Below are 26,934 nucleotides of genomic sequence, written 5' to 3' on the forward strand. Positions count from 1 at the left end.
CTATGTCTCTACCACCTCTCTTTGGTTCACCACTTTTAGGGTTAGCAGTTCTCCAGGGTCGATTGTTCTGAGATGGGGTAAAGGGTTTGGTGGAGTAGGGTCCACAGTTATCGCTGAGGGTTTGGGTGCGAATTGGTCCACAGTGCCGTCAGTAGCTTTCCTCCATTGGGTTTTGAAGTCCAATTCCTCGCTCTCTAGCCGGAGTGCACAATTCACCACTTCAGCATAGGTGGCGAAGGCTTGAGCTGCCACAGCCTTTCGAGCAGTCGTCAGCCCCCACTCAAACCTTCTGGCTTTCTTGTCTTTGGTCGGTATAGAGGTTAGGGCGTAGCGGGATAGTTCCTCAAATTTGGCCGCGTACTGGGTGACGGTTAATGTTCCTTGCTTGAGATTCAGGAACTCTTGTTCCTTGGCCAGGCAAAGGGGTGTGGGGAAGTATTTGTCGAGAAACAAGGCCTCGAACTGGGCAAAGGTCAAATTGGCTATGGTATGGGTGGCCTCCGTCAGGTCCCACCAATAGCGGGCTTCTCCCTTCAGCTGGTAAGTGGTCAGAGCCACTCGATCTCCATCCTGGGTAATTCCGAGGGTTCTGAGGATCATTTTGACCTCATTCAGCCATGTCTCAGCCACGACAGGGTTGGTGTCTCCGTGAAAGGTCAGAGGTCGGCGTTTGCAGAACTCGTTCATCGCCCGGGTTCGAGTCATAAGACCGTCGTCGTGGTTTTGGTTTTGGCGGTTGGCGTTCAAGGCAGCTGTGAACGCTTGCATGATTTGGGCTAGGTCGGGGTTCGCGTTCGAGGAATCTCCGCTTTCGAATCCTAATCCACTGCGTCGGTTCACCATCTACGAGGGAAAATCGAAAGGGGAAGGTTGAGTCTACCGAATCGATTTCCCTTTAGTAAAAGGCGCTTCTTTCTAAGGGTCAAAAGTAGTTTAACAAATAGTATGCAACGGTACTCTTTTAAAAATAAAGCAGGTTTTTCATAGATAAGAACACCATACAACATAAGCATAGAATTCTACTACAAGGCAAGTAGAGACATGAGATTTTTCCTAACACAAGTTGAAAACGATCCTAATCCATAACATCCTACATCTCAAAGGATTACAATTGCTCCTAGGTCGGCCTCAGATATGCCTAATTGGCGTCCTCTGCTTTTGGGGTCTCGTCCTCTTCGAGATTCTCTTCACCTAACAGGTTTTCCTCCTCGGTCACCTCATTGGCGTCCTTATCACCTTCGACTTCTTCCTCCATAACTCCAACCTCAAAGTTCTCCATCAGGGGTAAGGCACCAAAGAACTCATAGAAGGCGTACAGGATTGGAAACATTTCAGGAAACCAAGGGTCCTCCTCCACGGGAATAGGGGTATTCTGCTGCACCTTCACGAAATCTCATTTTTCTGTGAGTACAGCAGCAATGAAGTCGGGATTCTCCACTAGTTGAGTTGTCATAGCTTCTATGGCGTCCTTGAGTTGGTGAGCTCCAACCAATAGGTTAACTAGGTGGTTCATCTACAAGGAAAGGTTTCAACCTCAATTAGTAACAGAGTTTCATTAACTCTAAAGAAGACTCCACATTCGATCCTTGATTTAAGTCATCATCCAATTGTTTGTTCGGGAATTCCCAGCTTGGTGGTACTGCCAATTTCCACACCTTGCTTCAATCCGAAGATTGTTTTGTCAGAATTCCACCCAATTTGGGACGGTAAACTTAAAATCAATTCACGTTTGTGCAACGGTCAAACTTATCTCATGGTTCTACCCATTCTACCCATGGCCGAGGTTTTAAACCTAAAGCTCTGACACAAGTTGTAATGCCCCGAATTTTGGGTATGTTAATGAGGCATTTATTACATAATAAAGAGAGTCTGGCTCATTATTACATCATAAATACATCATAAGTAAATGGTGCATTTACTCAACAAGGGAGATAGCTAGGGTTCCTAACTACTGCTCCACTTGCTCCTCCATTTTGGCAAGCTCCTCTGCTCTAAAAGCTTCCACGGTGAACTGTTCGTCTTAAACATCTACAAGGTCTGACACATTATACCAGTATCACCACCGATATTATATGTCAGGGTCACCAAAGGTAACACCATGAGCTACAAAAGCTCAGCAGAACAATCCCATACCCGCTAACCCATAACTTACAAACAACAGGTTATACAATCATCGATTTCCACATGATACACGTATACACAGCTAACAATGACACATCCATATTCATTAATCAGCTATCGTTGGTGTCCAAGATTTTCTGAGTTTCTCCTACGCGACTCATCATAGATCGTGTAAACATTTTCACATACCGTTCAACCTTTCCAAAAATCATTTTTGAACACACCCAACCTCGGTTCCGCCGTTCTGGGTTCCCGAGTATCCTCACAATGGTTCCGCCGCACTGGGTTCCCATTGGCACACAATTGCATTGGCTCCATACCGCGGATAACCAAGCCACACACCCAACCTCGGTTCCGCCGCACCGGTTTCCCGAGTATCCTCACAATGGTTTCGCCGCGCCGGGTTCCCATTGACACACACACACAACTCACATTATGCACCAAAACCGGTCATAATGTAGTTTCAAAAATATTTCCTTCCTCGGAATACATTTCCTTTCATTAACCACACCCTAGGTGCCATGTTTCTACTTTCTCGGTTCTCGTGTCTCGATTCCATGCAAAGACTCCGCGGTAGGACAAAAGTAAGCATGAAACATTCTAACAAGATCATCCAATTCTATAATATACCACAAGTAACACAATCGATTCATGTATACAAACTCATACTCTTTGAAATATCAAAATACGTGTAACGACCCTGAATTTTGGTCTATAAAAATTTCGTTAAAAATTTGAATTTTATTTAATTTACTTATTTTCTTTTGAGTGGCTATATGTTTTCTTGTAAATTTCGTTGTAGTTAGATTTTGGTCTTGACTAGAAACCCTACGTGGACCAATTTAGTTAGTTTCCAACCGACTACTTGGAGGAACCAAGCAACTAACTTACCTAGTTACTAGTTGAACCTTTTGAACCTTTTGAACCTTTTGGACCTTTTGAACCTTTGCCTTTACCCATTGGACCTTAATGGTTAGGGTAATTTTTGTCCATTGGATAATAAACTTTTTATTATAAAAGTACATGTAGTCTTTCAAAATCTTATTTTAAAATAAAAGGTATTTGTACTCTTTTGTCCAATGGTTATTAACCGCAAGGGAAATTATTACCCATTGGGTAATAACCGTTAGGAAAGTTAGTGACCCTTGGATAATAGAGTCTTTTGACCAAATAAAGTACCGATGTGACAAGGAAACCTTCCAATAAAGTTGATTTGACTTGTACTTTTTTATTATTTTAATGGGAAGAATCCTAGTCTTTTTATTTAATTGGGATACTTGGTACCACACCTATATTTAATATAGGGCTTTTGTCACATGCTTTAAAAGGACAACCTTGATTATTTTAATATAAAAGTTTCCTTTTATTCTTTGTCCTTTGGACAATAAAAGTTAGGGAAACTATTATCCATTGGATAATAGAAACCCAATTCTTTATATTAAAAGGGTTTTGAGCAAAAGTACTTGAATAGACTTTTATAATTGCTTTAAAGTACTTTTTGATTATTTTATTATAAAAAGTTCCCTAGTTATTATTGTCCATTGGATAATAAAAGTTAGGGTATTTATTATCCATTGGGTAATAGAGTTATTCTTTCACCAAGTACATGGGCTTATTAAACTAGTCATTTTTTTTTCCTTATTGCCCATGTGATGAAGTACCCATATTTTGTTATTAAAGTACTTATTAGCCTTAGTAGCCTTTAAAGCCTAAATTTTCCAAAGTACCCTTAATATTATTTTGTATTGGGGTTTTGTACCCAATTGGATTAATTTATTGGGGAGTTGATCTTCCTAGAGTAGAATACCCATTAGTTTATTGGAGACATGTGTTTAATTAAGATTCTTATTTGGTTATTAGATTTGGGAAAATCTTGTACTTGTACCTTTCTTATTCTTTCTTGCATTTATATATATATATATATATATATATATATATATATATATATATGTGTGTGTGTGTGTGTGTGTGTGTGTACTAGAGAGGGAGAGAGAGAGAGAGAGAGAGAGAGAGATTGCCGAGAGAGAGAGGGAGAGGGGAGCCGAGAGAGAGAGAGAGGGAGAGAGAGAGAGAGAGAAGGAAGAAAGGAGGAAGATGGGTTGTACCTTGACTTGACCTTCCTCATCCTTTCAAATCCTTGGTGATAGCTTTCTTCCTAGCTAATAAACTTCCTCCATTGTACTTCTATGCTTGTTTAAAACCAAATCTTGTACCTATGTCTCCTCCTTTCCAACATATCTTCCACAAATCCCATCCAAAGTACTAAGAATAGCCATGCAAGCCTACCATTTAGCCTAACCTAGCCATGCAAGCCTAGGGTCAGACTTTGATCTTTCAAAGATTGCATGCCATGTGTCAAAATTTGAGGTAGAGAGAGAGAGAGGGGGGCCGGCCATGAAGAGAGGAGAGAGAGCCAAGGTTTTTCTATAAATAGCACCCCATGTTTGCCATTCAAACACACACCTTCTCATTGCTCCAACTTCTCTCTAGAAATTAGTGTTCTTTCTTTGTTCTTTCTTTTGTTCTTACTTTGTTCTTGAGTGTTCTTGAGTTCTTCAAGAAACTCAACCTAAGCCGCCACTAGACCGCCACTCGACCACCCTCTCGATCCAAAAGTAGTAGTAGTAATAGTCAAGTAGAAGTTTCGAGAGAAACCTTTCTCTTTCGAAGCTACCGGGAGCATACCGTAGGAAGTTACTCCGCCCGACCACCGACGTACTTTCCGTAGCCGACTAACCTTCCGTAGCCGACTACCGCCAAGAAGTAAGGTAGAATACCTCTACTCACTTCCCTAAGTATAAATAGGATCTCTTTGTCTTCCAACCCAAGTATAAAGTAGGTTATCTTTATTTACGTACTTATCGTTTGTTTAAAAATATTCATATTTTGATCTTTAATATAGTTATGAGTATGCGTATATGAGTTGCTTGTATTACTTGTGGTATGTGATAAAGCATAAGTGATTTCACTCCAAAGACGTCCGTACATGTGGCGTTGTGCTTTGAATAAAGCATAAGTGATACACTCCAAGGGTGTCCGTACATGTGGCGTTATGCTATAAGTGATGATTTAGCATGATAAGTAGTATAGAATTGGATGATCTTGTTAGTATGTTTCATGCTTACCGCGGAGTCTATACATGTAACGAGACATGAGAACCGAGAAAGTAGAAACATGACACCTAGGGTGTGGTTAATGAAAGGAAATATTTTTTGAGGAAGAAAATATTTTGAAAGCACATAATGACCGATTTTTGGGTGGCATTATGTGAGTTGTGTGCGTGTGTAAAAGAAACATTTGAAAAGGGTGATGTGTTTTGAAACCGCAATGTGGCCGGACTTGGTAGCCCATTGTGTGTATGGAAACCCACGATGTGGCCGGACGTGGTAGCCCATCGTGTGGATTGTGAAAACCGCAACGTGGCCGGACTTGGTAGCCCGTTGTGTGTATGAAAACTCGTAATGTGGCCGGACTTGGTAGCCCATTGCGTAGATTGTGAAAACCGCAACGTGGCCGGACTTGGTAGCCCGTTGTGTGTATGAAAACTCGTAATGTGGCCGAACTTGGTAGCCCATTGCGTGGACTGTGAAAACCACAATGTGGCCGGACTTGGTAGCCCATTGTGAAGATTGCCAATGCGGCCGGACGTGGTAGCCTCATTGGTAATATGGCTTGGTTATCCGCGGAGAGGAGCCAATGCAAGTTTTGTGTGCCAATGGGAACCCGGGACGGCGGAACCATTGTGAGGATACTCGGGAGTCCGGAACGGCGGAACCGAGGTTGGGTGTGTAGCTTGGTTATCCGCGGTACGAAGCCAATGCAAATGTTTTGTGTTAAACAAATGGCTTTTGAAAGGTTGTTTTGTAAATGAAAATTGTTGACACAGTCTACGATGAGTCGCGTAGGAGAAACCCGGAAATCTTGGACACCAACGATAGATGATTAATGAATGTGGAAATTGATGTTGTATTATAGCGTTGTTTATAAGTTATGGGTTAGCGGGTATGGGATTACTCTGCTGAGCTTTGTAGCTCACGGTGTTGCCTTTTTGGTGACCCTGACATATTATATCGGTGGTGACGCTGGTATAATGTGTCAGATTTTGTAGATAATCAAGATAAGCAGTTCACCGTGGAGGCTTTTGGAGCTGAGGAGCTAGCTAGGATGGAGAAGAAGGAGGAGCTGTAGTTAGGAACCTTAGAACCCCCTTCATTTGTGTAAATATTGAACTCTTGTGAGAGTTTTTGTTGTAATAAGAGCCAGATTCCATTTGATGTTATCAGTAAAATGTCCTTTTAATGTACCCAAAATTCGGGGCGTTACAATACGAATACTTCGATTCACATGGTAACGTTTTAACTTTCGAAAACTGTTCTTTCTTAGAAATTCAAAACTACAACGTTATACTTGAGTAAGTAAGTAAGTAATGATTTCCTTACCGTTCTTCTAGGCGGTAGTAACGGCTTACGGACGGTGATCGGCGGTCGGATGGAGTAACTTCCTACGGCATGCCTTCAGGAGCTTCGAAAGAGAATGGTTTCTCTCTAAACTTCTTCTTGACTAACACTACTCTACTTTATGGATAGAAGGGTGGTCGGGTGGCGGTTAAGTGGCGGCTTTGGATGAGTTTCTTGAAGAACTCAAGAACACTCAAGAACAAAGTAAGAACAAACAAGAACACTAGGATTTTCTAGAGAGAGAAGTTGAAGAATGGAAAGGTGTGAGTTGAATGGCATGGGGGTGGCTCTATTTATAGCCAAAACTTGAGCTCCCTCTCTCTCTCTAAAGGCCGGCCCCCTCTCTCTCTCTTCCTATCTCAATCTTTCAAATGTCAAGCTTGATTGAAAGCTTGATGGGTTAGGTCAAGGGGCTACCTAGGCTTGCATGGCTAGATTGTGTACCTTGGATGGGATTTTGGAAGATTTGGTGGATGGAAAGGAGAGTTTGTACAAGATTTGGTGTTAAACAATTGATAATTGTACAAGTAGGACAATGGAGGTTAGATTCTTGGCTAGGAAGAAAAATACACCCATGGATTTGAAAGATGTAAGAAGATCATGGTGTGGTACAACCAAATCTCCTTCTCTCTTTCCTCCTCTCTCTCTCTCTCCCTCTCTCTCTCGGCTCACTCTCTTTCTCTCCTCTCGGCATCTCTTTCTCTCTCTCTCTCTCTCTCTCTCTCTCTCTCAAGTACACTATATATATATATATAGAGGAATTTTCAAGTGAGGGATCTCTCATTTTAACAAAATGAGGGACTTTCATTTCCCGATCAAATTTTGAAAATCCGAACCGTTCAATGTGTGCAGAACGTAATTTTAAAGGTCCCCGTGAGAAATCAGCAAAAAAAATGACCGGGAAAGGCGTCATCCGAGCAGTTTTTTTTGAACCGTTCAATGAAAACTGCTCAGATGAAGCTCTTCCCGGTCATTTTTTTTGCTGATTTCACATAGGGACCCTTAAAATCATGTTCTGATCACTTTGAGCGGCTCGGATCATCGAAATTCAATCGGGAAGGGGAGTCCCGCATTTTAATAAAATGAGGGATCCCTCACCGGAATCTAACTCATATATATATATATATATATAAAGCGTTGTTAAAACAAGAAAGAATAAGAAAGTACCAAGGTACTAGATTTTCCAAATCCAAAATCCCATTAAAGAAATCCAATTAGGCACATGTTATAATAAACTAATGGATTATGTACTAAACAAATCTAGGGTTTAGATATACCCCAATATTTTAATGCATAAAAGTACATGTGAATCCAAATCTTGATTATTAAAACAAAGCTTTGTACTTTGTTGGAAGATAAAGGCTATTACCCAATGGGTAATAATTCCCCTAGCGGGTAAAGACCAATGGATAAAAGAAGTACAAATACTTTTATACTTAAAATAAGATTTCTTAAAAGACTACATGTCCTATATGTACTTTAAATAAAATATAATAATGAAAAGGTTATTATCCAATGGACAAAAGTTACCCTAACATTATGGACCAATAGATAAAGAATAAAGTAAGTTTGATGAGAAAGTTTGAAGTGACAAGGTTGGCTTCTAGGAAACAAGGTACAAGATTCCCTAGTCACATCGGTACTTTATTGGTCAAAAGACTCTATTACCCAAGGGTCACTAACTTCCCTAACGGTTATTACCCAATGGGTAAAGGATCCAAGGAACTAGGTAGTTGGTTTCTAACTAATCGGTTTATAATCTAGTTCTATGTGCTTGGGAAACTACTTAGCCAATGGTTAAAATTTAGGGACGAAAAACTAATTATCACGAAATATCGGAAATATAGAAGGAATATAAAAAGTAAAAATAAAATTCAAATATTTATCGAAATTTTTATTGACCAAAATTCAGGGGCGTTACAAAATTATTTGCATAAGCACATAATTTTTGAGCTTGAAATTGACTTATTAAAAAATAAGTACTTATTTATCATTTTGGAACAGGGCCTTAGTGTCAGTGCCGAATTGATTTTTATTTTTTAGTTTTTTTTTTTTGGTTATATCCCTCAAAGTTTACACCATTTTCTATTTAGTCCTCAAACTATTAAACTCGTTTACTTCGTCCTCCAATTATTGCATTGCAACCTATTAAGTTTACTTTTCAAACATTTCAAACGGAAAAACCAAGTCTACCACAAATCTAAGGGCAGAAATGTCAAAATGTAGACAATGAAGCTATAAAAACTTATTTTATTAAATAAATCAAAATGTATTAATTTCTTTTGTGGCTTCATTTTATGGTTTCGATTTGTAGCGATTTCTGGTTGCGATTGTGGAAAAAATTAAGTACTTCAATTTTCAATCCGTTTGAACTAGTGCGAAAATCTTATTTATCTATTCGTATTATTCTAAAGGGTCATAATTAATTTTTATCTCTATGGCTCACATAATTAAGTTTATGATCTATATGGTCCTAAATAAAAAGCAGATACTTTATGAGATCTTTTGTAATGCCCCGAATTTTGGGTACGTTAAATAAAACATTTTTTTGAAATAAAAGCTGAGTCCGGCTCTTTTATTACAACAAAAACATAAAAGGAGTACTTTTATTACAAACGGAAGGAAACTAAGGCTCCTAACTACAGCTCCGCTTGTTCTTCCATCACAGCTAGCTCCTCGGCTCCTCGGCTTCCAAGGTGTAAAGTTCACCCTGTTCGTCTATGAAGTCTGACATATTATACCGGTGTCGCCACCAATATAATAGGCCAGGGTCACCAAAAAGGCAACACCGTGAGCCATAAAGCTCAATAGAACTATCCAAACCCTCTAACCCTTAACTTATGAACGTAAGAACATAATAACAACAATTTCATTTAGATCATGCATTTAGTCCAACAAGTATTCTAATCCACATTCCTTACTCAACTAACGTTGTGTTCATTACTTAGACTCATCGTAGACCATGTTTTTACTTCACTTTCCTTTTTACCCAAAAACTCCTTTTTTAACTCACCCAACCTCGGTTCCGCCGCGCCGGGTTCCCGAGTATCCTCACAATGGTTCCGCCGCGCCGGGTTCCCATTGGCACACAACCGCATTGGCTCCGTACCGCGGATAACCAAGCACACACCCAACCTCGGTTCCGCAGCGCCGGGTTCCCGAGTATCCTCACAATGGTTCCGCCGCGCCGGGTTCCCATTGGCATACACACACACAACTCACATAATGCACCCAAAACCGGTCATTATGTAGTTTCAAAAATATTTCCTCCCTCGGATACACACATTTTCATCTTCTTTAACACACCCTAGGTGCCATGTCTCTATTCTCTTGGTTTTCGTGTCACGTTACATGCATAGACTCCGTGGTGTAGGACTTTCCACATAAACGAGCATTTATAAATTTTCAAAATAAATACAACAATATTATCCAACTCTTGACCACATAACATGCTTGAATCACAATAACAACATCATGCATCTCATACATTCTCAACCAAAGATAACCTTATCTACTTTAAACATAATGATCAAAATTACTTTATATTTTGGATGGTAGGTAAAGATAACTACTTTATACTTAGGGTGGACGATAAGAATATTCTACTACATATATGTAGAGTTAGGGGACAAGGAATCCTACCGTGCTTCTTGGCGGTAGTAATCGGTTATGAAAATTCGGTCGTCGGTTTTGGATTTCGGCAGCGTAAAGGCGTCGGTTTGCTTCGAAAGGAAAAGAGTTGTACTTTCTTTTCCTAGAAACAACTTTCTAACTTGACTAAGCTACTTTAAAAGATCTAACGGTGGTTTTGGAAGGTGGTTTGGTGGTTTCTCTCAAGAACACTCAAGAACGCAAGAAAACTAGAACTTTGAAAGCAAGAACTTTTGGAATTTCTAGAGAGAAGTTGGAGCAATGTTTGAAGGTGTGAGTTCAAAGCATGGAATGGCTTCTATTTATAGGCCAAGCTCTCCCTCTCTCACTCCTTGGCCGGCCCCTCTCTCTCTCTCTCTAAGTCTCACCTTTCTTTCACATGTCAAGGTTTGATTGAAAGGTTGGAAGCTAATTTGGTGGGCTTGCATGGCTACTTTGGTCCTTGGATTTGATCTTTGGAAGATATGTTGGAAAGAAGGAGACATGGGTACAAGATTCATGGCTTAAACAATTGAAGTTTGTACAATGGAGGACAATGGAGTTAAGATTTGGCTAGGAAAAGAAATCACCAAGGATTTTGAAGTACTTTGGAAGACCAAGGTCTAGTACACATCAAATCCATCTTCTTCTTCCTTCCTCTTTCCCTCTCTCTCTCTCTCCCTCTCCCTCTTTCTCTCTCTCGGCCTCTCCCTCACGGCTCTCTCTCCCTCACGGCTCTCTCTCTCCTCTCCCCTCTCTCTCTCCCTCCCATGTACTAGCTATATGCATATGTATATATATGTACTACAATGCAAGAATACAAATAAACAATAGGTACTTTTGTACAAAAAGGCAATTTAGTCTTTAAAGGGTCAAGATTTTCCCAATAAACAATTAAAAGGTACGAGTACTTTAATTAATATAATAATGTACTTTTGTACTCTCGGGAATCTTAACAAAACATTAGTTTAATGGGTTAAGTACTTTGTTTGAAAGATGAGCCTATTACCCAATGGATAATAAAATCCCTAACGGTTATTATCCAAAGGATAATAAGGTACGGGTACTTTAAATACTAAACTAAGTTTTTGGAAAAGACTACATGTCCTTTTGTTATTACACATGTGATATATATATATATGTACTTACCAAATAAAATAAAGGAAAGGCTTTTGTCCAATGGGTAAAGATTACCCTAACGGTTATTGTCCAATGGTCCATAGTTACTTGGGTACTTTTATTAGAAAAAATAATTAAAAGTACTTTTCAAAACAATAAAAAAATGTCAATCATAGTACTTTGCTTAAATCTTTCAAAATCCTTTTAATATAAAGAAATGTGTTTCTTTTATCCAATGGATAATAATTCTTCTAACATTTATCGTCCAATGGATAAAGAATAAAACTAAAACAATAAAAGAAAACAATTAAACCATTTCTAGTCTAGGGTTCAAAAGGTTCAAGATGGGCAAAACGGTCCATCTACGGTTAGGGATAAGTAACTAGGTGACTTCCTAGTTTGGTTACTCCATCAAGCCGGTTAGAAGCTAACTAGGCTTGCTAAGTAGGGTTTAAAAGTCAAGAAACGATCCTTGAGGGTCCAAAGTGCGATTAGGGTTTCTAGTCGAGAAATACGACGATAAGGCGATCGATTGCTTAAATACAAACCACAAGGAATCAAATAGAAAATCAACGAGCAATTAAGAGAAATTAAGAAATTTCAAATAACAACGAGATTTTTATTGAACGAAAAATCGGAGTTGTTACATCTTTGGAGACAAAAATTAATTATGACCATTTAGAATAATATGATCAAAAAAATAAGATCTTCGCATCAGTTCGCCCTTAATTTTTTTGACAATAGCAACCAAAAATCGCCTCAAATCAAAATCAGAAAATGAAGTCAAAATAATTAAGTACTCCAATTTTCAATCTGTTTGAATCAATGCGAAGATCTTATTTTTTTGATCATATTATTCTAAATGGTCATAATTAATTTTTGTATCTAGGACTTTCATAATCTAATTTTTGCTCTAGAGGCTCCCAAAATTAGGGAAAATCAAAATGGCGATTTCCATTTGAAAAGTTAATGGTAGTTACATTGGAGGACTTCATAGGTTGCAATGCGATAGTTGGAGCCTTGTTCGGCTAAATAATCAATCTTGGATTATTTTTTGTTCTTATTATTATTATTTTTTTTATTTTTTATTTTTTATTTTTTTTTGCATTTGTTAGTTTTTCGTCAATTTTTTTTTAGGATTATTGGTTCATCATATCGAAAGGAATCTAAAAAGTAAAAAATTATGATCAAAATTTAATCTTTTTAATAAAGACGGAAAAAATTGACTTATTGGCTTATTTTTGTTTTTATTCAAAAAAAATTGAATTTCGGTCATAATTTTTAAATTGAGGACTAAGTAGAAAAATGGTGTATAGTTTGAGGGATATAAACAAAAAATCAAATACAATCCCAAAAAACTCTACCAAGGATCATCCAACAATCAGGAATGATCTCCAATCGGTGTCGCAATATGGCTGAACAAGTTTGGCGATTTGTAGTTTCTGATTGCATTCTCAATAAAGCTGCAAAATTGGATTTTCCTCGATTGATGATGTGCATACCACACACACAGTTACCCACAAGAAAAAAAAAAAAAACACACACACACACACACACAGAGGAAGAGAGAGAGTAGAGTTGTAAAATATTGGAGAAGAAGATGGTATCCTTCGAGCAGAAACATACAAAACAAACCAATTACTAGAACCCGAGTGAGATCAACAGTGAGCAAGAGCAGATGGACAACGAGAGGTCGCCACGTATGGTGAGAACAGATCATGAGTTAAATCGAGTCGGAGGGTTTTGTAACTCAAGTGTTTGGGTTTCGAGAATGGATTTGGGGGTTTGCGATTATGGGTTAGGGTTTTTCCAAAAAAAGGATTTGGGGGTTGCGAATATGAGTTTGTGGGTTTCAAATTTGGGTTGGGGTCACGATGGTTGGTTTCAAACATTAGTGAGGTTTTGACGATGCATTCTAGAGGTTTGATTTAGGTTTTTCTGGAATTTCTAAAGGTTCTTCGAGGTGCCATTTAAGACGATGGCAGGGACTGGTGAACGGTGGCAGAGCAGTGGTAAGATAATGTGCATCTTGGATGGATAAGTGATTATGTATGGATAATTAGCAAATAGAAATTAATCACAGGAGTTTCTAAATACAATTGAAAATTTGATGCATATAACCTTTGCTAAATAAAACCCACAAATTTTATAACAATTTGCTACATACAACCCAACAAATATTCCTAAACTTCCAATTTCGCCCTTCTTCACAACAGCAGCCCACCTCCACCGCCTTCATAATCATCGCACCACCCCATCACCACTCTCTTATTCTCCACCTTCTCTATTCTCCCTCTATGTTCTTCTCCACCACGACACCACCAGTTCGTTCTCCCTCTTTTCTCTCTCTATGTTCTCCCTTCTTCTCAGTCTTCTTCTCCCATCACTCACCATTGGCCCTGTTCGCATAATCTGTCCCGACATTGTTGGATTCATATTTTTGAAAGTTGGATGAATTTTCGGATTCATATGTCTGAAAAGTACACATATTTTCAGATTTATATATCTGAAAGATGGATAGATTTTCAGATTTATATATCTGAAAGTTGGATAGATTTTCGGATTTACATATCTGAAAGTTACATATATTTTCGAATTTACATATCTGAAAGTTGGATATATTTTCGGATTTATATATCTGAAGAATTTTTGAACTATGCACGGAAAGTATGTACAATGTTTGGATTTTTAAATCTGAAAGTATGCCCACCTTTCATATTTTAAAATCCAAAAATATGTGTAATTTTAATATTTTTAAATCTGAATATTGTGCCACACATAGTTCAAATTCTTCGGATATATAAATCCCCGATAATATTTCCAACTTTTAGGATAAAATTAATTTTAAGGGCCCTAGAGACAAAAATTAATTATGACCCTTTACGATAAAATGATTAGAAAAATAAAATCTTTACACCAGTTTAAATTAAGTGCACCAATTTTTAATTTGTTTAAACCAGTGTAAAGATTTTATTTTTCTAGTCATATTATTCTAAAATGTCATAGTTAATTTTTGTCTCTAGTGCTCTCAAAATTAAGTATTGACCTTTTAAAACAGAAACTTGATTATGGTAGCCCTAGAGACAAAAATTAATTATGACCTTTTAGACTAAAATGAAAAGAAAAAAAGAAGATCTTCACACCGGTTTAAATGGATTGAAAATTGAAGCACTGTGGGTTATGCTCGGGGATTACCTTCAGGGCTCCGAAATTAATCAAAGTGCGTGCAAGCTGGCTCAAACATTCGGTTATCAGAAAAAACTAATAGAATAAAAAAAGACTCATTGGTGGGTTGCAAATTAAATAGTAAAATAATAGATAATTTGATGAATAGTGCCTCATTTGTTCTCATGAGGCACTATAGCAAAGTTAAAGAAAATGAAAAGTAGCGAGGGAGGAAAAGAGTATGATGCAGGAGAGTTTTTGTCATGTTGCTCTTTATTAAACTTTGAATGGGAATTAGCAATAGTGATGAGGATACTCTAAAGAAAACACATGTTGCACCCTCGATTTTCAACATAAATATAAATGATTTTCTTAATAAAATCCTGACAGTAATCTGTACGATACCCAAAAGAGTTCAACATTCTCATTTTCATAATTGCATCTCAACGTCCAATAGTTTTCAAAATATTACATCATTGGCTCAACGGCCCCAAAATCAACATAGGTACTAGGTATCGAAAGAGAGTTAAGGGTTACAATATTTCAAGACAAAAGGATTATAAAATTAAGTTACTAATACATCTTCCAAAAGAGATTTACAAAGATGAAAAGTAACTCCTTCTTTTAGCTTTCAAAAGAATTTCCACATCTAAGCACTCCAAGTATGCAAGCTACTGTCCTGGGTTAGCACCTGAAAATGATGTAAGGTTTGAGCTACACTAGCCCAGTAGGAAAGTCTACACTAATATTATATGCTCATGAAATGATTAGATGCATGAATACAAAGACAAGGATAACAATCAAGCTATAAGGAGTGATCACATCTAGATAAATTCCAATCCCAAGTCATTCTTTTGACTCCCATTCACACACTAGAAATCCTTTAACCATTTTCGTATCATCAAACTCTTGTCACTTTGTGTTATGAGCTTAAAGCTCCTGCATGGCCAATTAAGGGATCCCGATATCGTGGATCCTGAATAGATAATGAGCATTTGCTCCTGCCGGGCCAGTTAAGGGATCCCGATACCCCCTGCCAGGCACCCACCCATCGATGGGTCCTGAGTATTCACATTTTGTTTAAGTGTCAAATGTCCGTTCATACACAATGCTCATTCCATAACTTTCATCTCAAAGCTCGGTTAAATCTCATAAGTCCAACAAACTAGATACCAAGTGTCATAGCATGCGAAGTTACTCTTAGACTTGTAAACAAGGACATCAAAACCCCATGACATGAATCATAACCTTGAAACATGCATTAGAGAATTTTTCAGAAAATTTTAAAGACTGGTAGGGGAGAAGTCCTACTGATACAAACTCGGTCCAGAAAAACCATCAATGTTGATGTTGATAAGTTTCAGAAGTTCTATTGGTAGGAAAGAGGTTCTACTGGTACAAAATGAGATCAGAAGGGACACATTTTGGGCATATATGTTTTCTATTGGTAGGAGGCCAGTTCTACCGGTAGGGATGAAGTTCTACCGGTAGAAACTTGGAAAGTTCTGACGATTTTCACAGTTTGACAGATTTCAATCCAAACTCAAATACAACATTACAAGCACGATTTCAAGTCACAAATCACTCATAAAACATGTAAAGAAAGGTAGAATTCCCTACCTTAAGTCCAGAAGGCGAAACCCATGAGATAGCACAAGCCCTAGACTCTGAAACCCTTGAACTTGATCGAATACTCCTCTCTGAGCTAAACCCAACGAACTACAAGCCTCAAATCACGAATAAAAGGTGGAATGAAGGTCAATCTTCATGAGTTTTGAGTTTAGAGGTGAGAATTTGAGAGATGGGGGAGGGGGGGTGGGGGGAGTGAGAGAGCCGAGAGAGGGAGAGAGTGTCGATAGTGAGAGATGAGAAGATTGAGATTTTTCTCTCCTACACCTAATCATACACACATATATGCACCCCACTTCTTGCCCTAACACCCAAGCTTTCCAAATCCTTGCACATTAACCCACAAACGTAATTTCCAGATTATGCCATCATTTATTCTTTATAAAATATGAAAATTAAAGAAATTAAATACAGGTCTCTACAACACATGGAAGGAATTAACTGAACGAAATCAAGATATATTTGTTGTTTGGACTTTTATGTAGAATGGAGGAAATCTACTAAGCTTTTTTGTTTGGCTTAATTTCTTAATTTCCTCATTTAGTTCATATCTTTTGTTGTTCGGAATATATGGTGGAAGACAGTAGCAGGGTTTGGGCAGGAGGAAGATGAAGGAGGGAAATGGAGGAGGAAGATGAAGATGACGGTAGGAAGTGTAACGTCCCTGACCCGTCCTTATAAGTCTTAGCCATCCCAAAACGCCGGTGAAACCATCACCAAGGCTGTACCTAATATACAACTTCTCATAATCATATAATAAGAAGGGACAAGAGTGTGTATCCAATGGAAGCTTATCCTGTACAATCTAATAAACGACAACTTACACTTTCAAAAGAGATAAGATCCCCAAAATACACCTCAGAGCTGTGCTTAATAATAAGGTTTAGCAAGCTACTTACAACGATTACATAATTTAACAAGTAATCAGAATACAACTCCTATCCATGAAATAATCATATGATCCTCATCACAAGTGTCACGCCATCTAACTCTTTAATTTCTGAAAGGTGGAGAAAACACATAAGCTAACTCTCGTATGAGTGACCAATACATAATTTACATGCTCTCCATAGACATTGATAAAACATTTCATATAGATTCGAGTCATAGAAACATAGCCTGATATATAAAGCACATTCCCCCTAGTTGTGGATCTATCAGGCGTCCCTGATAGTGGATAAGCTTCGATGTCTTAGCATTACCCATAGCGTTTTATGTGTCACATTGTAAGAATGTCTTTGCTAGATAAGAAAATATTTCCACCTTTCATTGGTTTCCATAAAGATCATATCATTGTACAAAACATGTCTGATAAAACATTGAAGTAGAAAACTTGTATAAAACCATGTAATTTTGATATTAAGTCACTCACCTCAAATCCGAGCTTCTAAATCACATTCCCTACATAAACATATAAGGTAATTATAATTAAGATTCAATGAAGCACATTTAAACCCCTAAATACTTCCATTAGATCTCCCCAGTAGCTTAACAAACGGCCTAAGGTAAAGATTAAGGTCCCATTCTAATGGTGAAGTAAGAACATCACTAAACTCCAAGTATCATCGACCTAACCATATCCAGAAGAGTTCGATTCCTTCTCTCTGTAACTCCATTTGTTGCGGAGTACTAGGAATCATTAATTGCCTGCATATCCCTTTTTCCTCACAGAACACTTTGAACTGATTAGATAAGTATTCTCGGCCCCGATCAGTACGAAAAACTTTCAAGTTCCTCTTTTTCTGATTCTTAACCTCTGCCACAAAGCGCTTGAAACAATTCAAAGCCTCAGAATGGTGAGACAACAGAAATACTGAGCCAAAGCGTGAGAAATCATCCATGAATGTTATAAAGTACGATGCAACATGACGTGCCTTGACATTCATTGGTCCACATATGTCAGAATGGACTAGCTCTAACGGATGAGAAGCCCTAGAAGCCTTACCAAAAGGCTTCTTGCATGCTTTACCAACCAAACAAGGCTCACAGGTAGGCAGGCTTACTTTGGCAAGAGGACCCAATAGCCCTTCTCTAGCCAGTCTAGCCAATCTTTCTTGGCCTATGTGGCCAAGTCTCACATACCATGTCCATAAAATGTTTTACCAAGATAAATAGACAAGCTATTATTCTCAGATTGAAAAGAAAATCCTAACTGCAATAATGCTAAAACTGAAACCAAATTACATCGGATAATGGGTGCATGAAGCACATCATGAAGAAGTAAAGAACGCCCATAACGCATTTTGAGCTGATAGGTTCCAACTCCCAAAACCTCTTCTTACGCTTCATTGCCCATTATTACGTAATGTCTACCTACTGGTATCCGATGATAATCTACAAACCCAGCTCGATCTCTAGCTAAATGTTTTGTTGCTCCCGAATCTACAATCCAACCAACTAGAGAATGAGCGACAAACACATGTGAGCAAACAAAAACTTTTAGAGAGCTAGTTTTAGGGTTTACCTTCTTTGGCTCAGAACACTCCAGAGTGAAGTGACCCTTATGCCCACAGTTATAGCATTTCAGTTTGGACTTATCCTTCTTAGCACGCTTGCCTTTTTGACACTTGGTTACCTTGCCTTCTTTTGGCCCCAACTTTTCAGCCCTTCCTTGTCTAGCTCCCTTTTGCTGTCCTTTGCACTGGGACCAACGTCCATTGCACTGTCCAGCTTTAGCAACAAGTGCAGCACTGCGGTTTGCATCTACGCGCTCTGCCTCTAGCTCAAGGTGCCGAGAGATGTCATCAAAATTCTTTATCTCTTCATTATGTGTTAGCACAACTTTTATGTCTTTCCACAAAGGATCAGGAAGGGATCTGATGACAGCCAAAATCTGTTGCTCATCAGTGAGATCATTACCAGCAGACTGCATTTCACGGATCATGGCTGACATCACCCTAAGATGCTAAGCCATGGTATGCTTTGGGTCCATCACGTATTGATTGAACCTCAATGTTAAGGCACGAAGCCTTGTTTCTGATGTGCCACCATATTTTACTCGCAATTGATCCCACATTGCTTTAGCAGTTTGGAAATTCTCAAATTCACTAAGAAGGTCATCGTGCATGCAACTCAGCAAGGTAAAGGACGTACTTTTGTCCTTCTTACGCCAAATGTCATAGGCCTGCTGGTCACGACGATGCTGTGCAGTGGTCCCTCCTCAGGTGGGGTCATGACATTGGTCAAGTGATCAAGCAACTCTTGGTTGTTGAGAAGGTACTGAACCTTCCTATGCCATATATCATAGCTGGTTCCATTGAGTTTCTCTCTCTTATTAAGATTAGCAATAATATTCTTGGATGCCATTTGACTACATTCATTGCACAAGGGATTAATTAGGCACATATCATTATATTTTATTTGCAAATTTTTAGACTATAAAATTCTCTCCCACATTATAAAATCGAAAATTTTACATTTTTAGGTGCTAATAATCGTCTCCCATAATGTGAGATAGAATTAAATATCTAGCTAATTTGAAAATAAAATATGGGGAACAATTCCCATTTTCCACATTAGCTAAACGTGTAACAATATGCAATAATAATAATTCACTGAAACAATTATTGCATAATTTATTTGAACGAATCAAAATAACAGGCTCGCAGTAAATCATTGAACAAATCAATTACTAAATAGAATTGTTATAACATGTTGAACTTATCAATAATAAAAAGAGGATAGCCACAAAATTTGATATGACATATGCTAGTAGAAGAAGGAAAAAAACAGAACATATCTCTTCCTTTTTCTTTTACTGACCACATGTGATATTCATCTCCTTTTATTTCAAAAATAGTAAATGGATCTATAATAATAATCCAGTACACCCAAACACATAGTAGGTGTCGACGTGTTCATCTTGTTAGTTTTTTTTTTTTTTTTTAAATATAGACAAGCATATATGGAAAAACAGATCTAGCCAAAAACCATAATATTTTGGAAAAACAAATTTCATAAAATCAATTATCAGTGCAGCGGTGTCTTGTACACGCCCACAAAAGGCTGTGCTATGCCACTGAGACTCCAACTGGAATCAAGCCATAACTCTATTTGACGTCAACAATCACATATTATAGTTTACTCTTTTAATATAAACTGTTAAAACAATAAAACACAAACCCAACACTTAGTTAGATTTCGTCAAGAGATAAAATCGGACGTCAGAGTGGGCAAGACGTTATGTCACAGAATTAGCACAAAGCAATCTGTTGCATACCCCTAAGGCATAAAGATGCTACAAACATATTCTTTCCTTAGCCAACACATGAAGTAGTTTACTGGCCCATCAATAATAATAACACATAGTTTATTATGCCACACATGCCTACTGTTTTACTCATAAATCTGAGGGCAACTTTCGGAATGAACAAATCCAATCGTTAAAGTGTCAACACATCTCTACAATATAGAATCGAAATCATGCGATCTATAGTTCGATTGAAAACATCTGAAAAATATTTTTTTAGTCCACAGAAGTATGTTTACGAAAAACAAAACTATTAATCAATTAACAAATATTGACTTTGAATGTGAACATACACGACTACCAGTTGCTAATACGTATAAAGAGTGAAAACAAGCATCGAATGCTTTGATACCACTGTTAGCAAATAATGCGGGTAATACAAAAAATACCTACTGCGGATTACACAAATATAATGGATCGAAGACTTGTCTTACGAGCCCTACCAATACGCACACCCTGCACAAAGAAATATTAGAAACCTTTCTCGCAGGTGGAGAGGCTACTAGAGTCCTCCACAAACTTCACACGTTTCAAATCCCCAGGGGCTAGATGGCGCCTTAGAGAGAACTAGGGGAGAGAGAGACTACTAATTGATATGTGAGAGAAAATACAACTGATATATTTTCTATTGTAGGCTATGGGAATTTATAGATGAGAAAAGTAGAGATATAAGACTTACTTATCTCTATCACTTAGGTAGTTTGAGTCCCTGTAGGATTCATCACCTTAAGTGGTTGAATCCACTTAATATTTATCATCTAAAGTTGTAGAGTCCACTTAGGACTTATCACATATTCAAAATACATGATAAATACAACCAAGTATTATCCCATGTGGACGCACCCATGGGCCCCATGCAACATCTCCCACTCATACACAGTGGGTATATATATTGAATCTCTCGTTCAATGAATTCCTCAATCCTATTCTCCTCTTCATACGGGAAAGTGAAACGTGCGACCAAGCGAGAAAAGTACTAAAATGAAGTGTCATATTAAGCCACCATCTAACTAACATAACACTCAACATCTCGTCTATACCCTAAATCATCTAACCACATCAAATAATGCACCTCTGATCCCTCACATAATATAACAGAGCCATGCAAGACCTCTTAATGCATTTGTGCTCAATGATTGTATCAAACCATCGTCGACACAATCGCCCGGGCTATGAGCCACAAATCATTAGTGTGATAACAAATGATCTTTCCTTAGACACTCATGGCAATCCATCTAATCTTGACTGCTTTCCTAGACACGCTCCGCTGGACCGTATAGCTCGTGATCCTTGGATGACATGCTAAAGTAGCAACATCAAACTTCAACTTCATGACATAGTTCTAAGTCCCAAAGGGTGTAAGTGTATAGGGACTACATAGTCCAAGGGCTCACGCAGTGACGAAGAAGGGATCTATTCTGTCACACCCTTTCACGGTCGACTCAAAGCACATACAGTATGATTTGTATGCTATGGTGGAGCTCCCACTTAGGTTATGTCACACTCTTACAGCATACAGACCTTGGTTCAAACACTACTCAGGCACCAACTTGAGTTTCCGAGACAAGTTCTACTAAAGTCCTTTCTCAAGTCTCTCACATCCGGCTTTATACAGGCTGCATGGAGGTGTGGATACACTCCATGTTCGACTTGTTTCAGTCTTATCTTAGCCCTCGCTAAGGCGACAAATAGTTTTAACTATAAACCCTAGCCCACTCACCAAGAGCCTAGGAGATCACACATTGTGATCATTTTATGTCTCATTCCGCGCGCTACCTAAGCACCGAGGTGATCTCCCGTGTGAGAGGGACAATCAAAAAAATGGTGACAAATTTTAATTACAAGATATGTGCACTGATTATACAATATTCCAATTTGCATATAAATAATTGAAAACAAAATTCATTATTAATGCATAAAATTCCAAAAATGTCCATCAAACTCGAGCATATCAAATCATACGTAACCCCAAACCCCTAACATGTCTATGAAATATGTCTCTAGTAATGGGTTTGGTTAAAGGATCAACAATCATGTCGCTCATAGAGACATGCTTCAGGACCACCTGTCCTTGCGCAATGATATCATGAATGAACGCACTCCTTGACTAAACCAGACCAAGCTATACCAAGGATGGATGGGATTGCGCTTTTGACACGCCTCCCAAGCAGATTTCATCGAGAAGGAGCCATCAGCAGTTAGAGTCCACACAATCTTATCACAATCAGAGGTGGAAGGCAAAAAATTTTCAGGAGTATTCCGTATAATGCTCAATACAGCTCTGTTCCTTATCCTTGGCCACTTCCATTGTCCTTGATCAATAATAGAAGCAACTTTAGCATGCAAAGCAAGACCCCGATTAGTCACCACAGCCTCCCCAAATTCCTGGTATAACACTCCTAAAGGGTGCCAATTATCAGTCCAAAGGAAAGTATCATTACCATTGCCAATGATGTATCGGATCCAACTTTGGCATGTAGCTCTCAGCTTCAACAACTTTTGCATTACCCAAGAAGCCTCACTAGGACATTGAATTCCCCATAAACTTTGTCCTTTGAGGATATAAACATGAACCCATTTAACCCATAGATTGTCTGCATTTTGGCTAAGGGCCCATAAATGCTTCATATTAACAACTTTATTCCATTCCTTCAAGGATCTAAAACCAAGACCTCCTTCATTTTTCAGAACACAAAGATTTACCCACTTACCTTAGCTCTAGAATGTTTCAGTTCAGCACCGGACAATAGGAAAGCACTCAGAACCCCCTCAATTTCTTTGAGAATGCTTTGAGGTAATGTAAAAATTGAACTCTAATAAGATTGAATACTAAAGAGGACTGATTGAATAAGCTGAGCCCTACCCCCGTAAGATAAAAACTTTTGGGTCCAACTATGAATTCTGGCCAAAATCTTCTCCTTAAGTGCAGAACAATCAGTTGAAGTGAGCCTTGTACTAATAAGAGGAACTTCTAGATATTTAACAGGGAGTTTGCCCTCAGGAATACCCATCAGAACAGAAAAAGATAGCTTGGCAGTGCTTGACACACCAGCAAAAAACATAGAACTCTTGAGTAGATTAGGTTTCATACCTGAAAAACCATGGAATTCCTTTAAGGTTCTCAATATAATCTGCAAAGATCCCTCCTGAGCACCACTAAGAAGAAAAGGTCATCTACAAAAATAACATGAGAGATCACCAAAGCCTGACATTTAGGGTGAAAAGTGAACTCCCCTTGACCAATATTCCAAGTCAGTAGAGAGGAAAAAGCCTCCATAACTAGTAAAAATAGGTAGGGAGAAATGGGATCTCCCTGCCTAAGCCCTCTAGCACCTAGAAAATAACCAACCAACCCTCCATTTATCATGATAGAAAACATGGGAGATGTAATACATGCTCTGACCCAACCAATGAAAGTTGCAGGGAACTCCATAGCAGCCATGATATCAAGTAAAAAATCCCAGTCAATTGAGTAGTACGCTTTCATGAGATCAACCTTAATAGCACCTCACGGAGGGCCTTCATCCTTATGATAATTCCTTATTAGCTCATGCATGAGCAGCACATTGTCTACAATACTCCTTCCTTTTACAAAAGTGGACTGAGCAGAACTAATAACATGATTTAGAGTACCTTGCATCCGCTTAGCCAAGATTTTAGAAATCACTTTATAGGCAACATTGCAACAAGCAATGGGCCTATAATCTTTGATAGATGAAGGGCTAGGGGTCTTTGGAACCAAAGTGAGAGCAATAGAATTCCACTCTTGAAGCAAGAAGCCTTTTTCAAAGAACATCAAAACAGCATCCACCAAATCTTGACCCATAATCTCCCAGTTCTACTGAAAAAAACTAGAGCAATAACCATCAGGGCTAGGAGCTTTGTCCCCCTTTATAGAGCAAAGAGCATTCTGAATCTCTTCAACAGTAACAGATTTGATTAACTCCTCATGCAGGGAAACATGCACCTTCTTCTTTATGACTTGTTGAAGATAAGCTTTAGCATCTTGTTTATGCATAAATCTAGTGCCCAACAAACCTTTATAGAATTGCAAAATCTCAGCTTGGACCTCTTCTGGCTTTTCCAGCCTCACTCCATCAGCATTCACCAAACTCAAGATCTTGTTTCTCATCCTATTACTACTAACTTTATGATGAATTTTTTTTGTATTTTGATCTCCAAGGGCTAACCAATTAACCCTTGATTTTTGTGTTTTAAAAGACACTTCAGCAACACTCAACTCCATAAACACACTAACAGCCTTTTTCTCTTGAACCCTAAGATTATCATCGCCAATATTCTGGTTACACAGTTTTTGAAGGGTTTCCATAGTCTGCCTAGCTTCCCCCACTCTCCCAGAAATGTTGGAAAAACAGTTTGCACTTAGGTCCCGGAGAATAGGTTTCAACCGGTTGAGTTTCAAAGACAATCGTAACATAGCAAACCCAGAAACAGGCTGAACCCAAGAATCAGACACCAAACTCTTAAACTTGTGATGCTTCATCCAAGAGTTAAAAAAATGAAATGGCTTTTTTGCAACTAACTACTGGACAAATAATCACTAAGAGGGAACAGTGGTAATCACTAAGAGGGAACAGTGGTCAGAGATACCTGGATAATGAGCCAAAGCTTCAGCGTCAGGGAAAGCATCCATCCAAGCACCATTAACCACAACTCTATCAATCCTACTCATATTTGCACCTCCACCCCCCCCGTTTGTTGGACCAGGTAAACCAAGCTCCCCTAGTGATCAAATCCTCCATATTAATATCAAACATGCATTTACTAAATTCATCAGTTGCAGAAGCATCAAACAACCCCACTCGCCCAGAGCTTCTAGCAACAACATTAAAGTCCCCCATCTAGATCCAGGGAAAATCTCCGAAAGAAGAATGTAACAACCTCATAGAATCCCAAGGAGATCTTCGATCAACCATAGCATTAGCTCCATATATAGCAGAGACATGAAACACTTTATGAGTAGTTAAACACCTTACTTGTACACAAAGGAGTTGAGCAAAACTATATATCAAAGAAACATCCAAGGAGTTGGGATCCCATCCTAAAACAATTCTTGCAATTCCTTGAACTCCAGAGTTCTCAAGCATCAACCAAGAGTTAGGAAAACACCTTACTCGAATAGCATCAAGATTCTCCTACCTAACCTTATCCTCCAAAACCCCACACAAACTCAGCCTCTGAGAGCAAATAGGTGACCTAACTTCTTTTTGTTTAAGGGGATTATTAAGTCCCATAATATTCCAACATTCAATCCTGAATTTTAACGCTTGGATTTGTTCCTCCCCCTCTTAGAAGCGGGACCTTTCCCACCACCTTTTCCGACCCCTGCTTTATCATTAGGAGGAGAGGTGGACACCGGCTGAGGAACAATAACAACCTCAGAATCAATATCAACACTCACACTAGCATCGCCTACAAGATGTTCATCAAACAAGGCAGCAGGTAATTCATCTGGTGAAATCTTGCCCACAAGCTCAAACCTTCTTACTGAACCCTGCAATTCAGTATCATCACCAGTAAGAATCTCAAATCTATTTGGCCCAGATTTAGGAGAGGTATGGTTAACATCAGAAGAAACCTTCCTAGGAGAAAGGCCAAGCACACCACCTCCAAGGATTACAACCTTAACACCACTTCCTTGCTGTCCCAACTCTCCAACTGCAATAGGGTCACGAGCCATTAACCCACAAGGTTCACTAGTTGAAGCAAGAGCACTTGGAAGGTGCCCTAGAGAGCTAAGAACCCCAGTCCCAATCCCAGGGTTTTGCCGAAGACAGCCCAGCACCTGCCAAGATTGATTTTTAGTCAGCACAGCTTTGCCATTACGACTGTTAGCTTCACCAGTCCCCAATTTGCTCACCCCAACACTCTTTGGGCAATTTATAGTCCCATGCCCAAACACTTTACAATCAGTACAAACTTGAGGCCACCAAGGGTACTGAATCTTAATCACCACTGTAAGGTCCATATTCAGTGGTCTCTCTTATTTGGCAATTTCACGACAAAACACACATTGGCGTTTATCTCCATCTATCGAGTTGTAATCTATTTTTCTATTTATTTCTAGAGTGTCTATTTTAGGACGTGGAAGGAAATCAAGAAAATATATGTATTTCCATATTGAGAGATCGGAAATTAGGCATAACTCAAGGGATGCCTTAGAAGATTTTATTTACAAAAGGACATGTGGACACAAACAAGAGGATATATATGGAGGTGCTTTCATCTCTACAGGAGATGTGAAAAGAACGAAAAAATTAGAAAAGGAGGTAGCCATATTGTGTTACATGGAGGAGGGTTCTTTGTTCATTTTGAATCTTGGAGTATAATGAGATCGATGGATCATTGAGTTTACAAGACATCTCCAAGAGGTTTTAGTATCTTCTTCAACTTAATTGAGAAAAGCCATAAGGTGGATTCCTAGGCAAGTTAAAGTCCTTCGGTGGATTTTCGGGAGGCAAACAGAAGGCTTGTGGATTCAAGGTAGCGGCGGTCAAGCACTGGGTGTGGTGAACGTGGATTCGGCAAGTAGGTCTTAGACTC

The 26,934-nt window shown here is 38.7% G+C and overlaps 2 protein-coding genes across 2 annotated transcripts; both read right to left on the bottom strand.

Annotated features, from left to right (window-relative positions):
* On the bottom strand, positions 1 to 705 carry LOC131309463 (uncharacterized). The gene has a single exon (XM_058336093.1). The coding sequence runs from the start codon at positions 703 to 705 to the stop codon at positions 1 to 3; it is 705 nt and encodes a 234-aa protein (XP_058192076.1).
* Positions 706 to 19,193: 18,488 nt separating this feature from the next.
* On the bottom strand, positions 19,194 to 23,857 carry LOC131309464 (uncharacterized). The gene is made up of 6 exons (XM_058336094.1): positions 23,581 to 23,857; positions 23,201 to 23,461; positions 22,436 to 23,045; positions 20,664 to 20,724; positions 20,036 to 20,151; positions 19,194 to 19,431 (listed from the first exon to the last, which is right to left on the bottom strand). Exons 1-6 carry the CDS (start codon positions 23,855 to 23,857, stop codon positions 19,194 to 19,196), a joined length of 1,563 nt encoding a protein of 520 aa, XP_058192077.1.
* Positions 23,858 to 26,934: the final 3,077 nt, after the last annotated feature.

This window comes from Rhododendron vialii, chromosome 12a, assembly GCF_030253575.1.
Source record: "Rhododendron vialii isolate Sample 1 chromosome 12a, ASM3025357v1".
Classification (NCBI taxonomy): domain Eukaryota; kingdom Viridiplantae; phylum Streptophyta; class Magnoliopsida; order Ericales; family Ericaceae; genus Rhododendron; species Rhododendron vialii.

Bases quoted from the DNA above. Each gene is read 5' to 3' on its own strand.
- LOC131309463 (XM_058336093.1), bottom strand. From the start codon at position 705: ATGACTCGAACCCGGGCGATGAACGAGTTCTGCAAACGCCGACCTCTG.
- LOC131309464 (XM_058336094.1), bottom strand. From the start codon at position 23,857: ATGAAAGCGTACTACTCAATTGACTGGGATTTTTTACTTGATATCATG. The intron at 23,462-23,580 runs GTCAGGCTTTGG...ATGGTTTTTCAG, and splicing joins GTTCACTTTTCACCCTAAAT to GTATGAAACCTAATCTACTC. The intron at 20,725-22,435 runs GTGGTCCTGAAG...ATTTGCTAACAG, and splicing joins ATATCATTGCGCAAGGACAG to TGGTATCAAAGCATTCGATG.